This window comes from Chionomys nivalis, chromosome 14 (genome assembly GCF_950005125.1).
Source record: "Chionomys nivalis chromosome 14, mChiNiv1.1, whole genome shotgun sequence".
Lineage (NCBI taxonomy): Eukaryota > Metazoa > Chordata > Mammalia > Rodentia > Cricetidae > Chionomys > Chionomys nivalis.
In genome coordinates this window covers 15160181-15187384 of record NC_080099.1, presented here as the reverse complement: position 1 = coordinate 15187384, position 27204 = coordinate 15160181, and the positions used below count along the sequence as shown (strand labels likewise).

The window sequence follows — 27204 nt, the reverse complement described above, 5'->3', positions numbered from 1 at the left end:
TCATAAACACGGCTTTCTTTAAATTAAGAACAGCTTTTATCCTTTTTTTCCCTTCATTTCAAAAACTTGTGTGATACCTGCCACTGGAGAAAACAACGAAATAGATTGATGGTAATTTCACAGTACTTGGAAAAATAGTCTGAACAGCTGTCTGTAAACACTGAAAACAAGGAGAATCGAAGATAGGATCTGGATTGTTTTAATGCAAATAAAATCTTTTCTAGAAAACTGAACAAGATACAGGAAATATTTTTTTTTGTTGTTGTTGTTTGAATGCTTGATCCTAAAGTTCTCAGGAAGAATGAACCAGAGTCGTTTGGGGGTCCTATCTAGAGGAGGAGAGAAGTGATTACTTATCCCTTTGTGTGGGGATGAAAGAGATCAGATTTCCAATGAAATATACATAGAGAGAAAGCCTGGGCTCCAATGGGATGCTTTTTCCTCCTCTTTTTCAATAATAGTATTCATTTTTTGTAATGGGCTTTTTGTAAGCAGCTTTAAAAAATTCACCAGGTCTAAGACAATGCAACTGCTTTGGACCTCAGAGAGTAGGGAGTGGAGAAGGGGCTACAGAAAGAGTGGATGCATTATTGATGAATCACCCTGCAGCTGTCCTTAAAGACCGCCTGACAATGCCTATGCATTTAGAAGACCTTACTCACCTGGAAGAAAAAAAAAAGCATGGAAGATAATATCCATTCTTTCTGTTGTATTCAGAGCAATGATCTTATGGCTTGACCTTTTCTTATCCTCTGCCACTCCTCCCTAGGCAAGCAGTGCTCTTGGTGAACAAATGGAATTCTCTTCCCCAGTATTTATAAGCAGAATAGACAAATGAGGAATAGAGAGTTCTACAGTATCGGGAGAAATAGTTTCCTATGTCATGAATGACTGCAGTTAGGAATAGAGCTAAATTTGATGTTACTAGGCTATGCCAAGCAACTTAAAACCTTTCATTAAATGTTACAAAATAAATTATTTCTGAATATTTAAAATTATTTTGATACCCTCTAGGAGTAGGTAAGTTTATCCACAATTTTTGAATGCTTAATTTGATAGAATTTTATTATTATTGAAATAGTCAACCCAGAATTCATACTTATATCTCTAAAACACTGACTTCCAAACTCTGTTAGTGTTTACAAAATCTGTGAACTCCCATGAAAGAATGTAAAACAACAGCAAGTATCGTCTTTCCTTATTTTTATAGATAGATAATGAAAGTTCCCACCCTCTAGTACAATCCCATTCTATTCTATACTTATTTACTGTTTGCTTGCTTATAATATAATTTCTCAATCACTAGTTTATAATAACGATGTCTTCTGCGATGAATCATTAAAGTGATAATAGGAATGAAAAGAAAAACAACTAATGAGAATATCTTTATTTTTCTATAATTGAAATACTTTAAGAAACAAGAGGCATGCAATGAAGTATGAAAGTTTTAATTATCTAGCTTCCTAGTTTTACGATAATGTAAGATTATAAGAGCATCTTTTTTTTTTCCCCCAGTGCTTCTGTAGTAATCAATAGTGGTTTAAGATTTCCATCAGATGTTACAAATGTGAATGTTAGACACTGTTACCTAGTGTTATAATATAGAACATAAGCCAGGAGTGGCTACGTTGATATTATGTAGAACAATAATACAGACAAAGAGAGGAACACTGTGGGGATAAATGATAAAGAGACATTTTGGATACAAAGGTTTTTTGGTATGAAGTCATCACTGTTATAACTTTAGTAATGTAAGAACACTTTCCAAGATGTCTTTGGTAACTAATCAAATTTAGTTTCCTTTAAAAATTTCATACCCAAAATAAAAAAAATAACACTTTAAGAAAGGGGAAAATCACCCTAGAAGCATTTTAAGAAGTTGTTACTGAAATTGCCTGAAGGCTAGGAAAAGTGTAGCTTTTCCTAAATCTTGGATACATGACATATTTAAGAACTCACCACCTATTTCATGGCAAATACTGAAAATTTCCTCAAGCTCAGAAATCAGCCAAAGATGTTTGCACCTGGCACTTCTATGCACAGTTTGCTCATCTTACCGACCATTGCAATAAAGCAGGAGAAAGACGTGAGAGGCAGACGCCCAAGACATGACGAGTCCAAGTGTTTTCCACTTATACTGCTTAAGTAGAAATTCTATAGCATCTACAGAGTTGATGAAATAGTGAATTAAACAGGTAATAGGATATATGGTCAATGTTAAGAAATCTGTTATATTTTAAATTAAATACCCAGATAAAAAATTTAAAACATAATTCTACTTAAAATTTTTCCAAACATGTCAGAAAGGAATAAGTCTAAAGAAATCATTTACCATCTTTACATTATAACTGAAAATATTTTTCAATAAAGGAAGAAACAATTTAAAAGCAGGTTTATATTATATTATGTATCAGGTTTTTAAAAAATTAAAAAAAAATACCTTAAATATATGGTTGATTATAAACCAATAACTACATTTATTAAAGGAATGATAAATAAAAGAAAATATGTATATAACTCTTTTCAAAATAATGTAATTCTTAATGTAATTAAATTAAAATCACATGAACCTCCATTATGAATGTATATTTAACCTGGTACTACAGCTTGTTAGTCAAACAAGGAAACTGTCATCAGATTAATTATAAATGTCTGATGATGAATATAGCTAATGAGACTGTATGCTTATACTAGACAAGTTATTCATTTTGATCAAGTAATAGTAAATAATTTTTAAGCGATCTTATATTTCCACCCTCAAGGCAGGTTACACGAATCAATATCTAAATAGTAAGTCATTATTACCCAGAAGAAAATGCAGTTTATAATTTCTGGTTGTGCTCTAAGAGAGTAGGAGGTTTATCTGCCAATCACAAAGCAAGCAGCTGTCATATAGGCTAAAGAACAAATTGACTACTTGAAGTTATGAGTGACATTGTGCATAATTGTTTAATAACTTTCTTGCTACTTATTTGTAAAACTATTAAACAACTCTTAAATTTTTCTTTTCTTAAAAACAGGATATGGGATGAATTGGGGGAAAGGAACCATAAAAAATGTATTGTATGAAAAAAAATCTATTTTTAATAGGAAACAACCTAAAATTTTAGCTTACCACAAGGAAAACATACTAGACAATTTTGTGGTTTGTGTAGTTAAAATATTATATAAATATCTTTCCTAAATTATGCTATGAAAACTGATATGTCTACTATGTTGGTCCACTTGGTTGTCTATGATTGAAATATAGGTACCTAGGAAATGGCTAAACCCTACCCCTATTCTGTTGATGAGGGCCTTTCTACATAAGATAGCAGGGGGGGGGGCGGCGGGCGGGGAGAAGACAGGGCCTCACTGTGGACAGAAACATCCCATCAGAATGAGAAAGACAGGGAGAGAAAACGGGTACAACTGCACCCTGTTTCTACCCTGCAGCTACAATGAGAAAGCTTCCATGCTCTCCACCCAATTGTACTCAACGCCTTGAAACTGTGATCAATATCATTTTCTTTACATGGTTTGTTCAAGTATTTTGTCACAGTTACATTAAAAATATTGACAGAAACACTTATTTTAGTGTTTATATCATAAATGGAGCAATTGGTGATTTCAATGCTTAGTCTGTGGACATGTAAAACTCTTTTATCTTTATGAAGCTTATAACAAGTTAATCCTCACACCACCATTTAATAAAAAATCATAAGCTCAAGCATTTTAATGAACAAAAACAACTTTGGCTTTAATTTCATATTTATGTCAATATCTATATTTTAAGGTATTTCCTTAAAGTATTCCATGTGATAACATTTGTGTGTGTGCACATGTGTACATGTATGTGTGTGTATGTGAGCGCCTGTGTGAGTATGTATGTGTGTGCGCATGTGTCTCTGTGTATACAGATGAATTTTCTATCCAAATAAGCTATAAAGTACAAATTTAGTAATGAAGTTGCACCTTCTCTTGCTCTTTTCTTCTAGAAAAGGGTTTTGCTGCTGAGGTACACACCTTAGCCTTTCTCCTTAATCTTGAGAACACATCTTTTTTTTTTTTTTTTTTTTTTTTTTTTTTTTTTTTTTTTTAATTAAAGATTTCTGCCTCCTCGCCGCCACCACCTCCCGTTTCCCTACCCCTCCTCCAATCAAGTCCCCCTCCCTCATCAGCCCGAGGAGCAGTCAGGGTTCCCTGCCCTGTGGGGAGTCCAAGGACCTCCCACCTCCTTCCAGGTCTAGTAAGGTGAGCATCCAAACTGCCTAGGCTCCCACAAAGCCAGTACGTGCAGTAGGATCAAAACCCAGTGCCATTGTTCTTGACTTCTCAGCAGTCCTCATTGTCCGCTATGTTCAGTGAGTCCGGTTTTATCCAATGCTTTTTTAGATCCAGTCCAGCTGGCCTTGGTGAGTTCCCAAAAGATCATCCCCATTGTCTCAGTATGTGGGCACCCCTCACAGAAAATGTTTTTTTTCTTGGATAACATTTAGGAAATCTGCCAATGTTAACTTCACAAAATGCTAACCTTTCACTAGATTTCTAAGTTCTTTGTAGTGGAAAGAATCACAGTTAAAGGGAATAGTACAATCATGCGGTTTTCTTTCCAGCTTTGCTGACTTAGTACTGTATTCATTCATACAGCCAGTAGCTTGCACACTGCCACGCTAGCTTGCCTTGTCTGGTTAGTGGCATAAAGATGCGCTGTCAGAGATGGTGTATCCTGAATAATGGATAGCTGAGAGTCCCCTGACACAGGTTTGACGGCCATAAAATATGAGCTTTGTGATTGCCCTTATATTAATACTCTGGAACTGACTGGGGGGAGGTTATTTCTAAATGCCAAGCTAACTCTAATTGTGGCCAGTTTCAGTAGGTGATTCTCTCATTAGTGTTTGGAGCAATTACAGAGTAAATGGATTGGTGCAATTTTATTTCTGCATTGATAGAATCTATTCTTACTATTGCGTTTTAGCTATTCAGATTCAAATCAGGCTTCTCATCACGAATGTTCTGTTTATGAGGAACACCACAAATTACTGGAGCTTCCCGCTCCTAATCAAGTTTGATTTCCAATGAGGTCAATGCATTTTATTGCCAGTAACGTAGTATTAAATCAACAGGTAGCACAAACTTCCCTTTTACTTTGTGACAATTCCTGAACTTATTGGCATCCTGATACATTATTTACCACTTTCCTTTCTTCATGATACAATCCCTTTCAACCCTGTAGAAAATCAGAATAAAATCAACTGAAAGTTTATACATACAACTGCCCTCACATAAGACCACAACTGAAGCATCTGCATTCATACAGAAATGTAGCCAACTGTAGTAAGAGATTTGGATTGGGAAGGAAAAACAAATGCCTAGAGAAGAGATTTACCGCCATGAAAACTCTCCTCTCCCTCAATTTCACAGTCAGAGTGACACAGCCTTGTTTTAACTACAGATGCTGAAGACAAGCAAGTTACTGTAATTAGACAACTAAAATTAAAGAAAAATGATCAGAAACCTCCCTTGTAGGTACCAGAAAATTTTAAAATGTATTATTTTATTTATACAAGAACGATTAAGAACAGACCCTTCCTTGATTATCAGAAAGAGAAAACCTGTCAAGTGCACTTTGTATGCCTTATGCATATAATGAAAGGCATATAGTATGGTATCTCTCATTAGAGAAAGATAGAGCTTTCATTATAGAGTTCTCTAGATAAGAATCACCAAACTGAAGAGAGAGAAGAGAGACAAAATGTGAATGTGTGTATGAGCTTGGGTGTTTATGTGTGTGGGTGAAGAATGACTTTTAATACATGGTTCATGTTGAAACTGACATCTCCAAGACCAAGTTTCCAAGAAATAAAATAATTAGAAATAGAGCACCTTCTCCTCTCAGGAAAAGATGCATCAATAGCTCCTCACCTAATCTCTCGATGGAGTAGTACCGCTGCTTACTGTCCACACGCACTGTCTCAGCATAAGGACTGCCGACGCCGTATCCAATAATATAACCTCGCACCACAATGTTTGGGTTGAGAGGAGGAGTCCAACTCATGATGATGCAATTTGTCTGGGGTCGCACATGAAGGGAGCTTGGCTGGTCGGGAACTTGAGACTCTAGGATTCAAAGATAGATATCGTCAGCAAGTCTCATTATAGTGTTAAAAGAATGGCTAAGATCACATTTAAATAAGACAGTATGTTATTCCAAAAAGACTCAAAATACTGATTATTCAGCCCTTTTCCTAGCACCCTCTAAATTTTTTTGGTTAAATTTGAAACAAGATTTTGTATGTAGCATGTGCGTGTGTGCTTGAGTGCATGTGTGTATGTGCGTGTGTCTCTCTGTGTGTGTATGCACATCTGGATACTAAGGTAGATAATTGGCATCTCCCTCTAGATAGTAGATTTCCACCATCGTTTTGAAGCCAGTTTCTCTCACTGAATCTGCTTCTCACTCACTGGGCTGACTGGCTAGTGAGCTCTGGCATCTGCTTTCCTCACCTGTCTCAGCATGGGACTTACAAATGTGTACTCTAGGCCCTGATTTTTATGTTGCTGCTAAGAATCCGAACTGAAGTCTTCATGCTTGCCTGGCAACATTCTACTGAGAGGGTCATTTCTCCTCCATATCAAAGAACTTCGTGAATTTCATTCAACATATTTTAATTATATTCTTCCCCTCTCCCAGTACACCCAGCCAGAATTTCTTAAGCATTATTTCTCTAAGCATGTCTAGTACCATGCATCTTTATTTTAATAGTCATTTTTCATTTTTCATGTATTTCTTAAGTGTCATTAATAAATTGAAAAATTAAAGCAAAAAATAATTTTAAAATACATAAATGACAAAACTGTCTTGTCCAAAAATTATTTACCCAATTTAAACAAAAATAAAAATATATGTACCAATCCTATTTTCAGAAATTGTTAGAGGAAGCTAGATAGATTGTCCAGCTTCTCATTGGTGGCCCTGCCTCTGAAAAGGAGCGTACTTATGTTTTCAGCATCCATGGTGGGTGACCTGTAACTCTGGCTTCCATGATCACCCGTATATCCTGTCTTCTTTGCAAATAAATACATATAATTTAAAAACATGGTAAAATATTTTAGCAAAACAGATTGTCGATGTGAGCAATATGGAGTTGGCTCGCTACTTGTTAACTCTGTTAAAATATGGTATTTGAGAAAAGAAGACAGCACTCTGGATTAAAGACACGTAGGTCCAGAAGTTGGAAGATTTTGGTTTCATATCATGTTCTATCATTCACTAAATTCACTTTCCTAATTAAATTAACATGCCAGATAGTGCTTAACTCAAGTTAAGAAAGAGGTAAGTTAAATTCTGCAAGAAATTTTAACTTTGAAACTGTAAGACCTTGCTTGTAAGCCCCAGCTTCCTCACCTGTATAATGAAGATAAAGTTGAGAACAATTTCATAGGGTATTGAAAAGAATAAATGAGAGATAATGCCTAAAAATTCTTACTATGAGTAGTACCAAGCTTGTCAAGAAGTATTGAATATTTGAGCTGACATTTTCTTTTAAGGAAACAGTACAGAAAAAATAATGACTTTGACTACTAAATTGACAAGATTGCTACATCATCATTCCAAAACATGACTGTATTCCTAAAATATACTGATACCTGTTAAATTAATACAGATACTGATACAGCATCCCACATGATGGAATATAGGTTATTATCTATCTATCTATCTATCTATCTATCTATCTATCTATCTATGAATGATATCTATTGCTGTATTAAAATACCATGACCAAAAACAACTTAGAGAGGAAAGTGTATATCTCAAATTACAGTTCCTGGATTACACTCCACCACCAAGTATAGTCAGAGCAGGAATAAGCCATAAAGAATACAATTTACAGGTTTGTTCAGACTGTAACTGTAATTCTTACTTGATACCTGTTTTTTTATATGTAATTTTGCTATGTTAAAGTTAAAGCTTTCCTTTTTGTTTAAACAGAAAAGGGGAAATTATGTGGGTGGTCCTTCTGTCTGTGTGTTGCTTTCATTGGTTAATGAATAAAGAACTGCTTTGAGCCTATGGCAGGAAAGAATAGAACTAGGTGTGGAAAGCTAGGGTGTATTCTGGGAGAAAGAAGGGCAAAATCAGAAAGATGCCCATGGAGATATCTCCAAAGAAAGACATGCTGGAACTTTGTCAGTAAGTCACTGTCATGTGGTGATACACAAATTAAAAGAAATGGGTTAAATTAATATGTAAGAGTTAGCCAATAAGAAGACAGAGCTAATGGGCCAAACAGTCATTTAAATAATATGGTTTCTGTGTGATTATTTTGGGTCTAACCTAGCTGACTGACCGGGAAGAACAAGCGGCCTTCTCCAACAGACTCCTATATAACATGCAAAAGCATCATAAAAATTATCTCTCAAAATGTGGATATAAACCTTTATGGCAGAAGCACAAATGTTGTGAAGTATTTCCTTAAGTTATGTAGTAATAGAGATGTAATAGATGGGTTAATATTTTCCAATCCTGTTGGTACAGTCTTGCAACTGTCCTTGGGATGCGATGTGTTCCATAAATTCTGTTTAACATATTTTAAGCTTTGAAACAACTATTAAAGCAAAACAATATGCCCCATTTCATATCAAGAAAGCAAGGGAGCTTACTGAATGTTATTTATGCTTTCTGCATTTATGTCATGAGTGTGTGTATGTGTATGTGTGTGAGAGAGAGAGGGGAGAGAAAGACAGAGAGAGATAATACGGAGGCAGATGCCTACATGAGACTTATTCGACTTATTGTCAATCACTGCTCCATTTTTCTTTTGAGACAGTGTCTCTAACTGAGCCTGGAGCCACTAATTCACTAGACTGGCAGCTAGTGAAGTCCCAGTGCTCCTCTTGTCCCCACTTCCCTTAGTATGTGCCACGATCACATACTAAGCTACTATGGCCACCTTTTATATAATGGAAGAGATCCATGTTTAGGTCTTTGTTCTTACATAGCAAGCACTTTACTGACTTAGCCGTTATCCAATCCTCCTCTGTATTTATGACTATTTTAAAACAGTATGAAAACATAATTGTTTGAATGACAACGATTAATATCTTTTAGGATAAAAGGAAATATTAAGAATTTGCTAGAACCATAACTATTCCTCCAGTTTTCTGGAAACCATGGAATAATTTCACTGTATTGGTTATGTAATCATATTGAGAGTGTAATCACCAAAGCTATAGTTCCACATGGTAGTGAGTGTTCAACCGGCCCTTCAGGACCTCTTGGGGATCCTCCTTATCCTCCATTGAATATTTTTTAGTCTTCTATGCATTCCTCAAGATGATTTCATAGGGCTTTTGTCTTGTCTTATTGTATCTTGTTTTGTCCTGATGGGCTGTTGTCTCCTAGAGGCCTGCTCTTTTCTGAGGAGGAAACAGAATGGAAGTGGATCGGGGAAGAGAGAAAGAAAGATGGGGCTGGGAATAATAGAGGGAAACTGCACTCTGGATGCATTGTACAAGAGGAGAGTCTATTTTCAAAAAATTACATGTGTGTATGCAGGAAATATTGGGAAATGTTCTTGAGTTTCTTTGTCAGATAAGAAAAAAATAAATAAAAATAAAAATAGGATTTGTAGATGTATGAAAACAGATGTTTCTCAATCTAGATGTTCAGAGGATTGTTGTCAATAAGCTAAGATCTATCAAAGGGATAGAAGAAAAGCATATCTCAAGGAAATGTTAGAACCAAGATATCTGATTCATAATATATGACCATCTAATCATAACAACTAGAACAGGTAATTGTTGGTAATTCACAAGAGCCAATTCATACCCACCTACTTACTTCTTAATATGAAACAGGAATGACAATTTGCGTATTACTCTTCAGAATGAACTTTCTCTCATACATTTGACCCTATAGGTTATCAAAACAGTTATTACTAAAATGAACTATAAAATATCAATTCATGATTTCTAAATGGAAAGTATGTGACATGAGCACCACTTCTTAGGAATCCAATTTTGAAATTTGCTGCTCAGAAGTACTAGAAAGATTTTACAATTATCTCTAGGAGAGTGGCTGCATATATAAAACATAAGGAATTATTTTAATAATTTATTTTTAAAAGTATTTATACATTTATTAAAATGTTTATTGATTTTAAATATTTGTTATTATCAGAATTTTTTTTGAGATAACCTGCAAGTAAAGACAGGTCACAATACCTGAAATACCCAAATTATGATTCCCTCTTTTTTCTAACACATGAATGATCATGATATGGAAATCTGGTGCCATTCTTGATGATGAGACAGAATTTGTTTCTATAATGCATATTTTATCTTTAAGTAATGATTATAGGCTTACACTGATGAATAGTGTTTATGGAATTAAAAACTGACATTTCAGTCATTACACAGTGTCTCTAACAATAGGCCAATTACAGTGTAGATATTGTGCCAATGGAAGAAATACAAGAATAAACAAACAGAATTTACAAAGAAGTCAGGAGAACTTGCTAAATGTGTTTCTAACAGTTCAGTAAGTGATACACGAAGGACTTTTCCTCATGCAGTCTAAAGTGAGTGTGAATGAAGTCTTGCAAATTTGTGAAACTTGAAGCAATAAAAACAACAGCTACAAGGACCTGCTAAGGAATGTGTTTCGTATTTGAAGAAACTGAAGAAACCTGAAGCATGGAGGGGGAAATAGAAAATTCAAATGAGGCCGGGCGGTGGTGGCGCACGCCTTTAATCCCAGCACTCGGGAGGCAGAGGCAGGCGGATCTCTGTGAGTTCGAGACCAGCCTGGTCTACAAGAGCTAGTTCCAGGACAGGTTCCAAAACCACAGCGAAACCCTGCCTCAAAAAACCAAAAAAAAAAAAAAAAAAAAAAAAAAAAATTGAAATGAGTTAGCTAAGGAGAATGTTAGTATTGTTTCAGTGGAAATTTCCCCAGAAAATGAATAGAATTAGACCTGATTACACAATTTCTTTTCTAAATATTATTATACACATGTATATTCATATATCCATATGAAAGGCAATTTGGAAATAAAATATCCACATACCCTTGTTTATAGCAGCATTTCTTACTTTGGTTACAATTGGCCAAAAACAGAAATAACCCATGTGTCAGCCAATGGGTGGATATGTAAAGGTGTGACAAATCAATAGACTATCCTTCAATGTCTAGAGGAAGAAAAGTTTGGAACAGGCAAATATGAGTTTACTGACTAATAAGTTAAATTATATAGCCGCCAAGGAACAGAATTCATTACATTTATATGAATTGGAATACTCAAATTCAAAGAGGCACAAAGTAGAATAATCGCTAGGGGGAGAAGAAAGGAATGCGAGCTCCTCTTTAATTGCTTTAGCATTCAGCTTGACGAAAAGGCAATGTGGAGATGGACAATAGTGATGGTTGTAGAAGTAAGTCACCATACCCAACACAGTCAAACTGCATACTGAAGACTGGTTTAAAAAAGTGAGTTTTACATTGTGTCTATGTTTGCACAATTGAGACTGGTGAGGAAGATGATTCAGCTAAGATAACTACATCTGTTGCCAAGGCTGATGACATGAACTTGATATCCAGAAGCAATGTAGTGGAAGGAAAATAACAACTCTTACAAGTTATCCTCTGACCAAGACAGAGGCACACACACACACACACACACACACACACACACACCGTTTGTGTAACCAAAAATAGGAATGGAGGGAGGTGAAGGAGATTGAAAATGATGGAGAGACACAGAAACACTATACATTAAGCAAGACAAGAAGATGTAGAAAGGTGTTTCCCAAAAAAGATGAGTCATGTAAACTGTAATCTATTTTCAATTGGATTGCTATTTTCAATGGATTGCTTTATTAAATTTGAGGTAACATGGGGGAAAGAACACACAGACAAACAAAAGGATTTAACACTTGTCTGGGCAGCCATGCTGAAGAATTTTAGATTAAGCAGTGCAAGTAGGACCTATTGAAATTAAGAGAAACAAACAGTTTTGAGTTGTGTTAAATTTGATTGCCTTTAAGTCAAGTGTACAAAGGGAACACAGAAACAATTGGACATGTAAGACTGGTTTGGGGTGAAAGATCATACTTAGAAAGACATTTATACATATGCAAGTATAAACACACACACAAACACAGAAAGAAACCACTAGGAAATAGATGTTATTTAAAACAAATGTATAAATATATACATATAGCATATGTGAGTAATTAATAAAAATGCAACCAGGATCATGTACTACTGTTCTCAAAACCTGACCCTGAAATGTTCCATCCCACAGTTTAAGATCAGAAATTTTTAGATCATCATTGGTCTTTGCTTCTGCCCCTTCATTATTCTGACCTTTCTTACCACTCAGCTCATCCATGTCCCTGCTTCACACTAATGCTTGGCTGTGCCCAAACACACCAGATACACATTAATATTCCCTTAAGTCATCTCTATGGGAGAAATCTCATTCAAACAATAAAAGGGAACTTTCCATTTCTATTTTATATTAAGAAGTAAGTAGGTGAGTCCGAATTTGCTGTTCTGGATTATAGACAATTTCCTGGCCTCGTAATTATTACAAGAAGGTTATATATTGTGGATCAGAATGTCTGGTTCTAACATTGCCAAGAAAGATGTCTTCCTCTTGGCTCTATGATTTTAACTGGTTTAAACGTCCTGTCAATATCTCAATGGAGAAGCATCATGCATTTACACTCCTCTTCTTATAAAGATGGGAGAGCCTTGACTATTGCACACAGAGTAGCACTTTTTAATGCAATAAAGGATAATGAGGAGCCTCAACAGGTCTGGAAAGACCAGCTGAACACTTGGGACCATGGTGAGCTCACAGTTATGAAGAACACATTTCTCCATGTTCTAACTTAACCAGGGAAGCCAGCCTTTCCCAAATTGTTGCTCTCTTACTTTTCTTGTAGGATTTATTACATTTTATGCTAACAATTTAACATAATTATTCCACTGCTTTTTTATCTCATTCCTTTTTATAAATTCTCAAACTCCTGCATCTAGAACAGTTCCTGGCACATAATGCTCAAACATATGGGTATCGAGTATGTATTTTCTATAATGTTAAACACAACTGTCATTATATATAAAATTACCACAATTTTCTATAACTGTCTCCACAAGATAAGAATTTTAAGGGAGAAAGAAAATAGTGTAGAAATAAAATCAAACGGAAATACAGTTATTGATGCTTTTCTCCCTTCCGAGTAATCAGAAAGATTTGTCTCTCCTGGCACATTTTAATGAAAATGGTCTACTCTGTACCGTCTGCTGTGTATAGACTGCCAAGTAGGGTCAGCAAGTTGGTACTTTGGAAAAATACTCATTTGTTCTCCACCTCGTGTGCTGCACTTTGTGGTTCATTTTTTGGTAGAATTTTGCTACAGTCCTTGAGAGCATATAGTTTTATACAGCATATTACAAAAGGCAGTTGATATATACATGTTCTCTCTTCTTTGGCACGATTAATACATACTAATGTGTTCATGCCTACTTGGCAGAGCCTTATTCCATAGAGAGACATCATCTCCTTAGACCGCTTCCTCCATAAATCATGAATATAGCTTGTTTATTTACCTTTGAACTCTACCATATAGATTTCTTAATTATTATTTCCTATCATGTTCTCAACTTTGATGCTATAATAGTTTTTAGCAGTTACATGCCACAGAATTCACTGAGTGTTAGCCAGCTATGTGAGATTTGGGAAACATTAAGTTCCTTTAGCTGTCATCCCATCATCTAAGAGAAAAATTGCAAGGTGTTCAAAATAAACTCATGTTGATACATTATAGTGAGGATAATTTCCTAATCTCTGTGTATATTCCAAATGAGAAACACAAACACATATTTAAAGAGAAAAATAAGCATTTATCTTTCTGTAATGGGTTACCTCATTCAAGGTGATTGTTGAATAGTTGAAATATTGAGATAAGTGGCTTCTAATTTATTGAATGAGATGATGCTTATGAAAAATCTGAGTGTAACACACAATTGTTTGTATTAATAAAGTTTAACTACTGTTGTAACAAGGACCCTAACAAAAACCTGCACAATTTTAAATTATTATTATTATGTTGAAGTATGCATGGGTAGCCCATAAATGGCAGTTCTGTTGTACTTGTCCATATTGGGTTTCATGTTCTAAGAAAAAATGAATAAATACTTGTCAGAAAACATTCATTTTAAAGATCTGCAGATGTGAGTAGGCTCTAGTCTTTACCAAATCATATGCTAAATGAAATCTTCAATGGTATTCTACTAAAAGGGCATCCAAACTGTGATTTCAAGCTATATCACTGCATCTTTAAAATTCTAAGTCAAGGTACTTTTTGGATAACCAGCAGCTATGTCTAAGCTTTTGCCATATATTTTCAAAGAAACAAAAAGCTCATGATGCATCATGTAAGTGTGTGCCTTGGTATTGGGCCACTTTCATAGCTCCTATAGGAAGCATGCAGTGTGTGAGCTATAAATGGACATATAAATTTCCAGTGCTGTTTTAAATTCATAACAGGAGGGAAGGGTGATAATATCCTATGTGTTAGAAAAGTGTAACAAATAGAAGAATGTATACTTCTAACTGTAATTAATAGTTTGTGACTATAGCAGTAGATATGAGGAAAGAATCAAAATGTGAGCTATTTACAATTTGCATGCATTCCCAGCTGTATTTATATAGTCACACTCCCAATTCCTGGGTAACATGGAATGGGTAAAATACTGAGCAGCTGAAGACAAAGCGCAGTTCTTGGTATTAGTCTAGGGAGAAGAGTTTGACCCAAAGAGACAATACACCTAAAATGTGAAGAAAGAGTGATAAGTTGATTAGAACCTGAGTAAATTGGGAGCATGGGGATCATGGAGAACATTGAAGGGGAGGGGAAGGGAGAGGAAGGGAGGGAGGCAGAGAAAAATGTATAACTCAATAAAATCAGTAAAAAGAAAAAGAAAAAAAAAAGAAAGTATGTCCCTTAAATCTTGTTGGCAGATAGCACACAAATTTCAAAAGCTTGAGGCATTGGTAGCTCTTTTACATTTATTTTTCACATAAAGTTGACTATGACTGAAATTGTATTTAATTAATCATTGATTTGATAAGAATGAATATTTACACAGTACTAACATAGTCATCTAGGAATGAATATTCTCTGTGTGTGTTTTTGTATTTGTTATGTACATATTCTGTTTTCTCATATCTCATTTTATATTTTTATAAAACTATAATGTTTTCTTTGAACATATTCATCCAGTTCTTGTTAAATTTAGCTGAATATCATATATATTATATTAGCTTTATTTTTTGTTTCCTTCTTTTTAATATCGAATGTAATTAGTAAATGCTATCATTGCTACTTATGGGGAAAGTAGCTTTTGTATTTATATATAAGATACCTACTAGTTCATAAAATTTTCTAATTATTTCCAAAGGTTTTAATGTATTTACTTGAACTTTCCAAATATCCAATCATTATTTTCCTAAAATTAGTAATACTTTTAGAAATGATATGTCATGTTTTTTAAAGATTGTTTCATTTTTCCAACTGAAATCTCTACTGATATGGGATTCCCCTCTGTATACTATGAATATCTTTTATTACCATTGGCTAATAAGGAAGTTGCTTTGACCTAAGGCAGAACAGCATATAGGTAGACCAGAAAGCTGAACTGAATGCAGGGAGAAAGAATGTGGAGTCAGGCAGATGCCATATAGCCGCCCAAGAAACAAGATGTGAGGTAACAAACCATGAGACACATGATAAAATATAAAATAACTGTAATGGGTTAATTTAAGATATAAGAACTAGCTAGGAATAAGCTTAAGCTGTTCGCTAAGCAGTGTTGTAATTCATATAGTTTTGTGTGATTATTTGGGTCTGGGTGAATGAGAAAGGAAAGAGTAGTCTCTGTTTATACTCAGCATTTTAATACCTGAAATAGTAGTTACCTTTGCCAGCCTCTTTAGAATTTATTTCATAATTGAGAGTAAAACCTGCTCTTAGTTTCTTACCAAAGCAATAAACATTTTAAAGGCTGCCCATATTCTTATAAACACGAATTTTTAAAAACATCAATGACTGTTTTACAATTTTTGCTAGTATTAAATAATATTCTATAAGTACATGATGGACTCTTTAGCAAATTTGAAAATATTTCCCCAGTTGTATCAGAGGTGAATATTCCTTCTTTTTTTTCTTTCTTTCTTTTTTTTTTTTTAATTTTTGAGACAGGGTTTCTCCGTAGTTTTTGGTTCCTGTCCTGGAACTAGCTCTTGTAGACCAGGCTGGCCTCAAACTCACAGAGATCCACCTGCCTCTGCCTCCTGAGTGCTGGGATTAAAGGTATGCGAATTCCTTCTTTTTTTTTTTTATAGCAAACAAGACTTTATCATCACAAACAAACAGGTCATAAGAAACAGTAGGAATATTTTGTTATTCTTTCAAAACAAACTATAGCCAAAGGCTGAAGTTCAATATATTAAAACTGACTATTGAGATGCATTCTTTTATATGACTAGACTTAAGCATTGGATAAATGAGTTACTCTTTCATGATTACACAATAGTTGGAGCATGGTTACACAATAATTAAAGTAGGGTTAAAACTTAATGAATAAGAATCCATAACCATTGTGTGTGTGTGTGTGTGTATTACAGAATAATTGATCATTTCACCACAGCAGGCCATAAGGACATCAAATATTCTATGAACAAATTAAAGTTTACTGTCTAAGAACAAGACCTGGGTACTTGGAATTTTGAACATTTTTCCAACTCTAAATAATCTCTGTTTTCCTTTACAGACTTTTGCTCTGGAATTCTGAACAGCCACTTAGCTAAGAGCTGAAGCAGACTTTCAATTTCTTAGAAAAATTAGTTTTGCCTTTGCCTACTCCAGTCCTTTTACAAAATGAACTCCACTTGAATTATAGTAAGAGTCTCAGATCTTAAATTGTACTATAACAGCAGCTGAGGTAGATTTTTCTAAACTTACTTGTCAAAAATCATCTCACTATCATCAATGACTCCTACCAAAAGGCATGAAAATAATTTCATTTCTTGACATATTATTTGCCTATTTCTTCACCCATCTAATACAACATGAATGTCAAGGTAATTTTCCAGGAGAAAATATGCTTTTGCTGTGGTTGTAAACCCTACTCCTTACACTAACTTACAATTATTTACTTAGATGTATTTACATTTATCTGACAAATGCTTTAATTTTTTAACTAAACTAACACTAAGCAAATATAGCTTGGCCAAAATGAAAATCCATTTTATAGATAAGATATCAATAAGTATTTTTAATACAGTAAAGAAAACATCAAACCTGTTAGTATGTTTATCAGGTCCTAAAAATTTCTTTTGTGAGTCAACATACATTTCACTTGGACCAATGAATTATTTATAAGTATATTTTTCTATTTACAAACATTTTGTGTATCACATTATTGTGGATTATTAGTTTAGTAACACCATTCACACATTTGTTTATATGACTTTAACATTTAAAATCTAATTTATGATAGTCCTAAAAAAAGTTCATGATTGTTCATGATAATCTGTCCATCCCAGAACCCTACATTACTCATGCCTACAAAGTGTCTTCTGACATGAAAATGATGGGTTTTCAGGGGATTCCTGCTCAACTATTTGAGGAGTGACCTGGCTACAGCATATCACAATTCATACATTTCTACCATTCTTTGTTTTCTCCAATTTTTTTGTTTATTAAAAATCACATTATCTTGCCTAGTAATTTTTCTAAGGTATCTTTTATTTTATGAAGTAATTTTTATGTAACTATCCATTGTTTCTACTTAGAAGGTAGACTCATCAACATAGCTCTTATCGTACTTTTGAAAATAAGCTTGAATTTATGTTCCTTCTCTATCAATGCACTCAGATCATGTCACATACTATGCTCATTCCAAAACACAGAGTTGCCTTGTTACAGATATCTCCAATGAAATGAATATCCAATGAATTCATCTTCATGATTACTGAGGGATTCCTAGCTAGAGTAGTTCCCAGATCCCACTTTTTGCTTCATAAATGCCATACTTTAGGAGTTTCTGCACTGCTGGTATTTTGCTAGCCAACCTACTCCACTTCATGGGAAATGCTAGATTTTATATCACATCATTATTGATGATGTATGGCGACGACCACCTGTTTCTATCCTTTATAAGGGAAGGATAAACTGATCTCCAGGCTTGGTTGCCTGAATAATACCTCCTGAACTTCATATACAATTATTTATGTCTTTATGTAAGGCATTTACATAAGAACTGCTGTGACACAATTGTTTGTGCTCTGTCTCTTGTATTTTAAATGAATGCTGATTGGCCAGTAGCGAGGCAGGAAGTAGAGACAAGGCAAGTAGAACGGGAGAATTCTGGGAAAAGTCAGTCTGCAGTGGTCATCCACACACAAAGGAAGCCAGAAATAGAGCAAGCAAGATGTGACTGCCTTGCCAGAAAAGGTACCAAGACACATGACTAACACAGACAAGTATTATGGGCTAATATAAGTTATAAGAGTTAATAAAAAGCCAGAGCTACTAGGTCAATCAGTTTGTAATTAATGTAGACCTCTGTGTGATTATTTGGGACTAAACAAATGTGAGACCTGGTTGATAGAAATCTCTATCAACAAAGAACTTTGGTGAATTCTAATTATCTTGGATTCTTTTAAGCTGAAAATTGGCGGCACAAAACAAATATTTCAAAACGTCCCAGCTGCCAGTAATAGCAAAGTGATTTCAACAGAACCATGAACAAACAATGAAGTTTGAACTTATAATTACTTCAACAAAATGTTCTAATTAAGAGGACAATCCATGAGGATCCTAGTAGCTCTTCAACTTCCTGATTGCTTTCACACAAGTTAAGCCAATTAGAGAAAGAAAGAGAAGTTCCAGAGTTCAAGAATGATAAAAGAGGCATTTGAATCAGCACTGCCTCTGCTTAGTGACTCAAGGATCAGAACCAGGGTCACGAACACATCTATCTGGGGTTTCTAGGAGACTCGAGAATGGAGATATATGCCAAGAGTGCTAACATCCCAGGCCTCTTCCATTACAGATTTCTTTCCTTATGTAAAAACAGTACTTTCAGTAGGATCAAAACCCAGTGCCATTCTCCTTGGCTTCTCAGCAGCCCTCCTTGTCAGCCACATTCAGGGAGTCCGGTTTGATCACATGCCCCATCATCCAGCTGGCCTTGGTGAGCTCCCATTAGATCAGCCCCACTGTCTCAGTTGGTGGACGCACCCCTCGCGGTCCTAACTTCCTTGCTCATGCTTTGTGGGAGCCTAGTCTGTTTGGATGCTCACCTTCCTAGTACTGGATGGATGGGGGAGGACCTTAAACTTCCCACAGGGCAGGGAACCCTGACTGCTCTTTGGACTGGAGAGGGAAGGGAAGGGGGATGGGGGGAGTGGGAGGGAAATGGGAGGAGGGGAGGAGGCGGAAATTTCTAATTAAATAATATAAAAATAAATTAAAAAAATCAAAAAACCCAATACTTTCCATTTTAAATGTTTTTTTTTTTTTTTTTTTTTTAGAATGATTGCCCTTTATCCATAATTTAGGGAAGACAAAAAAACTAAAAACTACAAGTTTTTTTTTTTTTTACTCAGGAATGATTTCTCCTCAAAGCTTCCCAATAGAAGTCTGAAAGCTTGCATGAACGTCATTTTCATGAGTTGAACACCAAAGACGCTCTACTTGAAGTCTGTTTTCCTCTTGGCACAATTGACCTTTGGGCCAGTAACTGCCCATGCCTCAACCACTGACAAAGTACATGGTATCCGGACTGGACAAGCAGGACGAAAAAAAAAGGTGGGGGGACTGCCAAACTTTGTCAAGACAGCGTAAGACGATTCTGAAAATTTTCCTGCCTCTGAAAATGGTCTGTCAGTTACAGTAGGCCTTAGCCAAAGCTGGTTGCTTCAACATTGTAAATGAGACTTTGGAGGATTGCTCAGGTGGCCAATTATCTCTGTCATATACTGCTTGACTCAAGTAATATATATTATCTCCCTTCTCTGGCCTTCAATGTGGTTGAAGATTAGATAGCTGTAGTTATCTTCCTCTTATGATTTAGCCAAGCCTACTTCTGATGCAAGACTTAGACCCCTTGCAATAGAATGTTTATTAACACATTTATCTTGTGTTCCTTGCTTAATATTGTTTATGTTGGTTGTAATTTTATACTTGATATCTGTTCCTATTGTATATAGTTTTATATTGGGTTTGGATTGCTCTTATTTAGAAAAAAGGGGGAGGTGATGGGGAACCTTTGTCAACCAATTATCTTTAAGAGGTGGGACCAAGTTAGGGTGTGACTTTGTGGGACCTGGAGAAAAATGGGTTCGTGGCCCAGGTGCTCTCTCTTTGTGTGGTTGCCTCACAGCACAGCTGAGCTTGGACTTCTCATTTCTGTTTTATAAGTTTTTCCCCTTATAATAAATAAAAATATAATTGTTTTATCTTTTAGCTAGCCTGGTTATTTCCCAAACCGAATTAGTTCAACAGCATAGTTAAAAGAAAATCAAAGTTAGTTTGATTCTATTTTTAACTTAATAAAAATCATGATGGACAATCAAATGAGAAGGTATATAGAACAACCCTACTAATTTCTTACAGTAAATGAAACATTGTTTCATAGAGAAAGTAAAGCTTGTCATTTTTAAATAACTAAATTCTCTGAAATCTGTTAGTGTCCATTGTGTTTCAAACAATCTGCTATCATATTCTGTAACATCACTGGGTCAAGAAGTACCCGCTCCACTAACATCCTTTTGTATTTACTCTCTGTATTCACATCAGTAATGTATATTGTGAGAAGGGAAAAGAGTTGTTTCATAAATTGCCATCAGGATGAATTTATAGAAGAATGAAAATTATGCAGGACTGAATGGTGTTAGGTAAAGAATGGGTGAAAGAGTATCTTCTACAGAGCTAGAGATGCCTAAGTGATTAAGAGAACTTCTTCACTGTCCAGAGGACTCCTTTTCTTCCCATCACTGACATGGAATCACAGCCCATTGGGGACTCTTCTCCCTGGGCATCCAATGCTTTCTGATGGTGCCAAAGGCATCAAGCATACACATGCTGCACACAAATACATCATACATGTTGGCAAACTCTCAGACAAAGAAAACAAAAATAAATATTTCTTACCAAACAGCAACACTCACATAAATGAGTATAAAATTTTGTGAACCAGCAATGGTTGCGGTAATAAACTAAAGGAATGCTTTTTAAAGAATATCGGAGAGCGTTTCTGTTTAATCATACTTGTCAAAACATCCTTTTCCTAAAATGACTGTTTCTAGCACTACTCTATATAACGAAACAGTTTCCAATCTGTGCGGCCATTTTGTATGCATCAGTAGAGATATTCTCTCCAATTTCTTGCTTGCATTCCTCACAACTCAACACACTAGAGGTTCTTAATTACATTTCCTAATACTTGCATCAATAGTGAAATAAGGAAAATGCAAGGAGGAATACCTCATTGAGAAGAGGGACCAACTTAGAAGTAGAATGTGGAAAAGCTCAATAAGTATAAGCATTTCATATGGCTCCACTCACGAGAACTGCATCCAGATTATTGACTATAAGAGAGATAGGAAGTGGTTTACACAGAGGAGACACAAGTATGAAAAAAAAGCATTTAATTGAGGGAAGGTTGTGTTTCAGTCAAGAAGCTGTGGTTTTCTACATTGGATTCACTTGGATTTTGATTCACTCAGAGTCAGAGAAAGAGCACATGAGTCAAGTGCAGAGTCCTTTCCACTGCGGGTATTTTATAGGATCTCCTGAACCTCTGCTCCATTTATTTTAACTCCTTCTAGTAAGAGATATGGCCTCTAGGTTTGGGTAAGTGATATGATCTCACTTCTTAGAAGCGTTTGCCTTAAATCACTGCAGATCTGTTTCATAAATTTCTACCTACATCCACAGCTGTTGGGTCAGCAGAGTCTTTGCACTGAACACTGGGCATGAATTCAGAGAAGCAGACTTTGAGTTCTAGCTATAGGTTCTTAGCTGACCTGATCAGTGCAGTGAATGATTTTAGGTTGTTACATTTCTCTGAACTAAAGCTAATATTATCTACTTCATGAAATTGGGTAAGAGTATTAAAAAAAAAGAACATCACACATACACACACGCACACACACACAACCCTCCAAACATCCGAACATTCTTCCTGAAGATAGAAAAATTAAGCATGTTAATGGCATATAATTATTTAAACAGAACAGGTGATAGCACTCGTAAGCCCAATTTCATTGATGTCTTAGCTAGTGGAGCGCCAGCTTTCGGGCATTAGGGCTCCTCTTGTGGCAGAAGACTGTCGTCTGTTGTACTCTTGTGGTTGCCCCCTCATGTGTGTCCCTGAATGTACATCCCCACTAATGCCAGAGGTATCGGATGCCCCTGACAGCTGGAGTTCCAGGTGATTGTGAAGATCCCAGTATGAGTGCTGGGACACAGAATCCCTGGAAGGGCAGCATACACTCTTAATGGTTAGCCATAATATAGCCCTGCTTTTTAAAAGTATTTATCACTATCCATCTCCAGCTGAATAAAATGTGTACTCCTTGATAGCAGAGACTTTATTGTTTTGCTTGAAAGAAAAAGAACTACTTTGTACACATACATTCTTACGAACTATTCCCTGATATATTAATGACATATGAATCTTGTAAAAAATGGAGATGGATAGTGATAAATCTGGTCAAAAATTGATTTTGTCAGAATTAGAAACAATTTGTATACAAACTTAATCATGTGTTTCAGTTGCAAGTTTAAAAATTCGGTGTTGTAATAGCATGCTGCCTATGCTAAAGTAAAGCTTGCATTAATTACTCTCTGCCCCTTATACTGTTACTAATTCCAATTTTATAACAAATTATCATTAGATTTCAAGTACAAGGTTTATTATTGTGTGTGTTATCTTCAATTACTGGTCTCCATCTGTAGATGAGGCTAGCCTTAAACTACCCATGCTCTTCCTGTATTAGCCTCCCAAAGGCTATGATGCTACTCAGTCACCAACATTTCATCCCTCAAGAGTGAGTTTTAATTTCAAACTTTCTTTCCTCATTTGTTCATCTATTCTCTTTTGGCCTATACGATAGTAATAAAATTCAACCTGGTTTGCTCAATAATAAAGATCATTTTCTACAATTTGGCGTTTTACATCTCTGTTACACTTTGAACATGAAGGGAAAAAAAAGTCTTTTTCAGTGTCTGCTCCTTATAACAGCACACATTAAAACAGGATTTTATAAACTGCTCTTTGAATGGATGTGTTGGTCTATAGGTGAAATGACACCCAAAAGCTCATTTGTCCAGACATCTGATTCTCAGCTCTTTGGCAAGAAGCTGCAGGTCTTAGAGCTTTCCTGGAGAAACTGAGTTAAATGGGGTTAAATGGGTGGGCCCTGCGTCATCCTGCTCACTCTCTGCTGTCTGAGTGCATTGCAATGTGACTAGCTCTTCTGCATCTGCTCTTGTGCCATCCTTTCTTCAAGAGATGACGAAGGCAAAACAGGACCTTCCTCCTTTAAGTTGCTTCTTGCTGGGTATTTAGTCAAGATAATGAGAGAGGAAAGAAAGAATACCATAGCTATAGTCCCACTTGGAAGTGAACATCACCATTGTGGAAATATATCTGCTCATTGTTTTATTGATATCACAACTGTGTTTGTTAGATCAAATCTGTACACTCATGAACAACAATGACTAATTTTACAAAGATAAGATGAAAACTATGGAGGGAAGCAAGGATAAAAAAGTGTTCAAGGATGTAGGTGCAAATATTTGAGTCTATTGGAAAAAAATAGAAAAGGAATGTCGATGGCTTAGAAAAGAAAAAAAATAAGAAGAGGGAGAGGGGAAGAGATGCACACTTCTTTATCATTTATTTTTCCTCAGAGAATATCATTTCCAAATTCAAGAACTAAGAGTTTATCACTGCTCATTATTTACTAAGAAGTCTTTGTGATCAAATTTTCAGCACATAAATGAGCTTCAATTTTAATTCTGTTTTTTATCTTAGTTTTGAACACCTAACTTTAAGTACACAAATTTTGTTTTACTTTTCACTTTTATTTTCATTACTTATTTACTTTTTATTTTAATTCATATTATATGTAGCATCTATGTACTTTATAACTTCAACTTTGTTTTTTTATTCCCTTTTACTCAGTTTTCTTAATTTTCCATTCAACCATGATGCTTTCATATCAAGAAGGACGTCTCATCTTATGATTCTTATGACTCTGCTTCTATTTAATTTATTGTTATACACATTTTGTATGAACCCTAATGTCTTAACTAATAAAGTATCAAGATAACTCTCAATTAAACAAATTACATAGTTTTTCTTTTTAGCACAACAAATAGTATCAAATATGAATGCTATTAGAAGCAAATCAAAAATACATGCATTTTGAAGAGGCTTTCTTAAAAATTCAGAGAAGATTGATATATATTGTGATATATATATTCAGAAAATGAAGCAATTCTTGTGAAGAAAGAAGTTAAGGTCAGTAGTTCAAAATACTGTAGCAGAAAACTATTCCAATTATGCAAAGGCATGAGCACAGGAATGCACAATCAATGTAACTAGACTGTATATAAACCTTAAGAAGACTCTTTTCATGAAACTATTTTCTTTAGTTGTACATCTGAAGACAGAGATAAAACAAACACTCTTAGAAATGGAGTACATTAGCATTCCTACATGATCAATACGCTCAAGTAGCTAAGAACTAGAAACTCAGGTCTTACCATCTAGGTCATTCTCTGGGGTCTCCGCTGTGTACCAGTTGGAAGGTGGTCCAGTGCCATTGACAGTCATGGCCGCCACTTGGAAACTGTACTGACTCCCTTTCTCCAATCCTATGAAAGAATTTTTCACAAGAAAAAGAAATGTTACTGAACAATAAGAGTTCCCAGCTGAGTTTCCACAAATTTAGAAAATTTATGACAATAATTGGCATGTTTTAAATATTGTGATTGTTTTGGTAATCATTGTTATTTGATTATAGGAGGAGAAATAACATAGAAGGAACTGAAATTATATTTCATAAATTATAAATTCTTGTGTACTTTTCCAGTTTGTAAAAATGTATCATTGAAAATAGCCTCAGGGTATATTCAGAATATAAAATATGAATGATGAAGAAATAATCAAAATAAGCAAGAATCATTTTCATCACTGTTCTGAGGAGTCCTGCCTATAAATCAAGAACAGTCAGCTTAAAAATTTATGTTCCCATCATCCATTCAAGGTCAGTGATGATGTTTACATTGGGCCAAGGAAGAAGGATCTAAAGTAACTAAATTTCAGTAGAAAAAAGCACAGATTTTATATTTTGAATATTTCAGATTATTTTACTTCGCCACATCCCACAGTAGAGAGAACTGAGGTGAATATAATAAAAATATTTGAGTGTATTATATTATCTACAGAGATTATTTTAGAAATAACAGAAATTACAGATGTAGTAGAGAGACCTCATATTATGGGTTTACGTTTCTAATCTGAAAACCTTTTCTTTTCCCCCAAGTCTCAAAGGCAATTAAAAACCTGACAAATTGCTAAAAAGCAAATAATTCTTGTTGCTGTGATTTGATTGTTTCCTGTAAAACTCATATTGAACTTTCATAGTCATTTTTACATTTAGAAGAGACCACAACAATGTGATTAAACCACAAAACATTTTCCATCATCCATGAATTAATGTTGCTGTGGCAAGAGCATTATCAGGAATGAGCTCCTGATAAAAAGAATGAGTCTGGCAGGATTTTCTTTTTGTACATTTGCTTGCTCTTCCATGGTCCTTCATGGGGTGACTCTCACCACCTACTGGTACTATGCCCTCAGCCTTCAGAATGATGAGCCAACTCATCTACCATTATTTATCAAGCACTCAGTATGTGCAATCCTTTGTAATAGTATAGATGCATAAAATATATTCTAAGTGAAACTAGGTGTTTTCTCCAGTTCATACATGTCAAAATTCTTTAAAGAACCATTCATTATTCTTGAGTTCTCAGTAGTCCTCATTGTCCATTATGTTCAGCAAGTCCGGTTTTATCCCATGCTTTTCAAGAACAATGGCAATGGGTTTTTGATCCTACTGCACGTACTGGCTTTGTGGGAGCCTAGGCAGTTTGGATGCTCACTTTATTAGACCTGGATGGAGGAGGGTGGTCCTTGGACTTCCCACAGGGCAGGGAACCCGGATTACTCTTAGGGATGATGAGGGAGGGGAACTTGATGGGGGAGGGGGAGGGAAATGGGAGGTGGTGGTGGGGAGAAGGCAGAAATCTTTAATAAATAAATAAAAAAATAAATATAAAAAAGAACCATTCATTATTTCTAAGACATTGATAACTCAATGTAAATTGCTCATTCTGTAGATCTCAATTAGTTGCAAAGCTCTTACAGAGATTACAACTGTTTTCTATTTTTCTCTCCAACAGTATGAAACAGTATCACTATCTGTTATCAAAAATAAAACAAGTGAAATAAATTAGTGAGGGGTGGGATGATGCTTATATCATGTGGCAAATTCACATTGATATATTTTCACCAAAATATGAGTACTTTGTAGCAATGTTGTTTTTAAATCTCTACTCACAGTGAATAGAGTCAATAAGATGATGTTTAAGAATTGTTACATTGAAGTTTTACATGTATGTTACACATATTGGAGAAAACTATTTGCTAAATTAATTTGCATAAATATTTGATAGATAAGTTGTTCTCTAGGGAAGCTTCTAGTTACATAAAACGGAGCAGAAGTCCTGCATCCTGAGATTGTTGGTGGTGGTTTGTCATCGCTAATATTAATATTTGAGCTATCCACTCATAAAGTTTACTACAGTGCTTGGCCCACTGAAGATATTCATAAAATTATAACTAAGGCAAAGGAAATATTAGGTTAAAATAAGCATTCAAAACCATCAAGTGTGCAAAAAGATGTTTGTGAACATGAGTCTTTGGTTGTATATATACATGTTGTTGAGTATAGAAGGCTTATACTCATTTCAGCTTGCTAGCCATAGCACCATCATTGATTGTTTAAAATAGGCATGACAGATGTCTCCCAAGAAATTATAGCATGAGTACGGAAAGCATTCCAA

The 27204-nt window shown here is 35.2% G+C and overlaps 1 protein-coding gene across 3 annotated transcripts in view; it reads right to left on the bottom strand.

Annotated features, from left to right (window-relative positions):
- The window catches only part of Dcc (DCC netrin 1 receptor), a 1032721-nt gene that overhangs the window by 149709 nt on the left and 855808 nt on the right, over positions 1–27204 (bottom strand). For all 3 annotated transcript variants that reach the window (XM_057788956.1, XM_057788957.1, XM_057788958.1), the window contains exons 14-15: positions 24841–24951; positions 5908–6102 (exon numbers count right to left, since the gene is read on the bottom strand). In XM_057788956.1, the coding sequence (XP_057644939.1) occupies positions 5908–6102; positions 24841–24951 (306 nt within the window). The remainder of the gene's footprint in view (positions 1–5907; positions 6103–24840; positions 24952–27204) is intronic.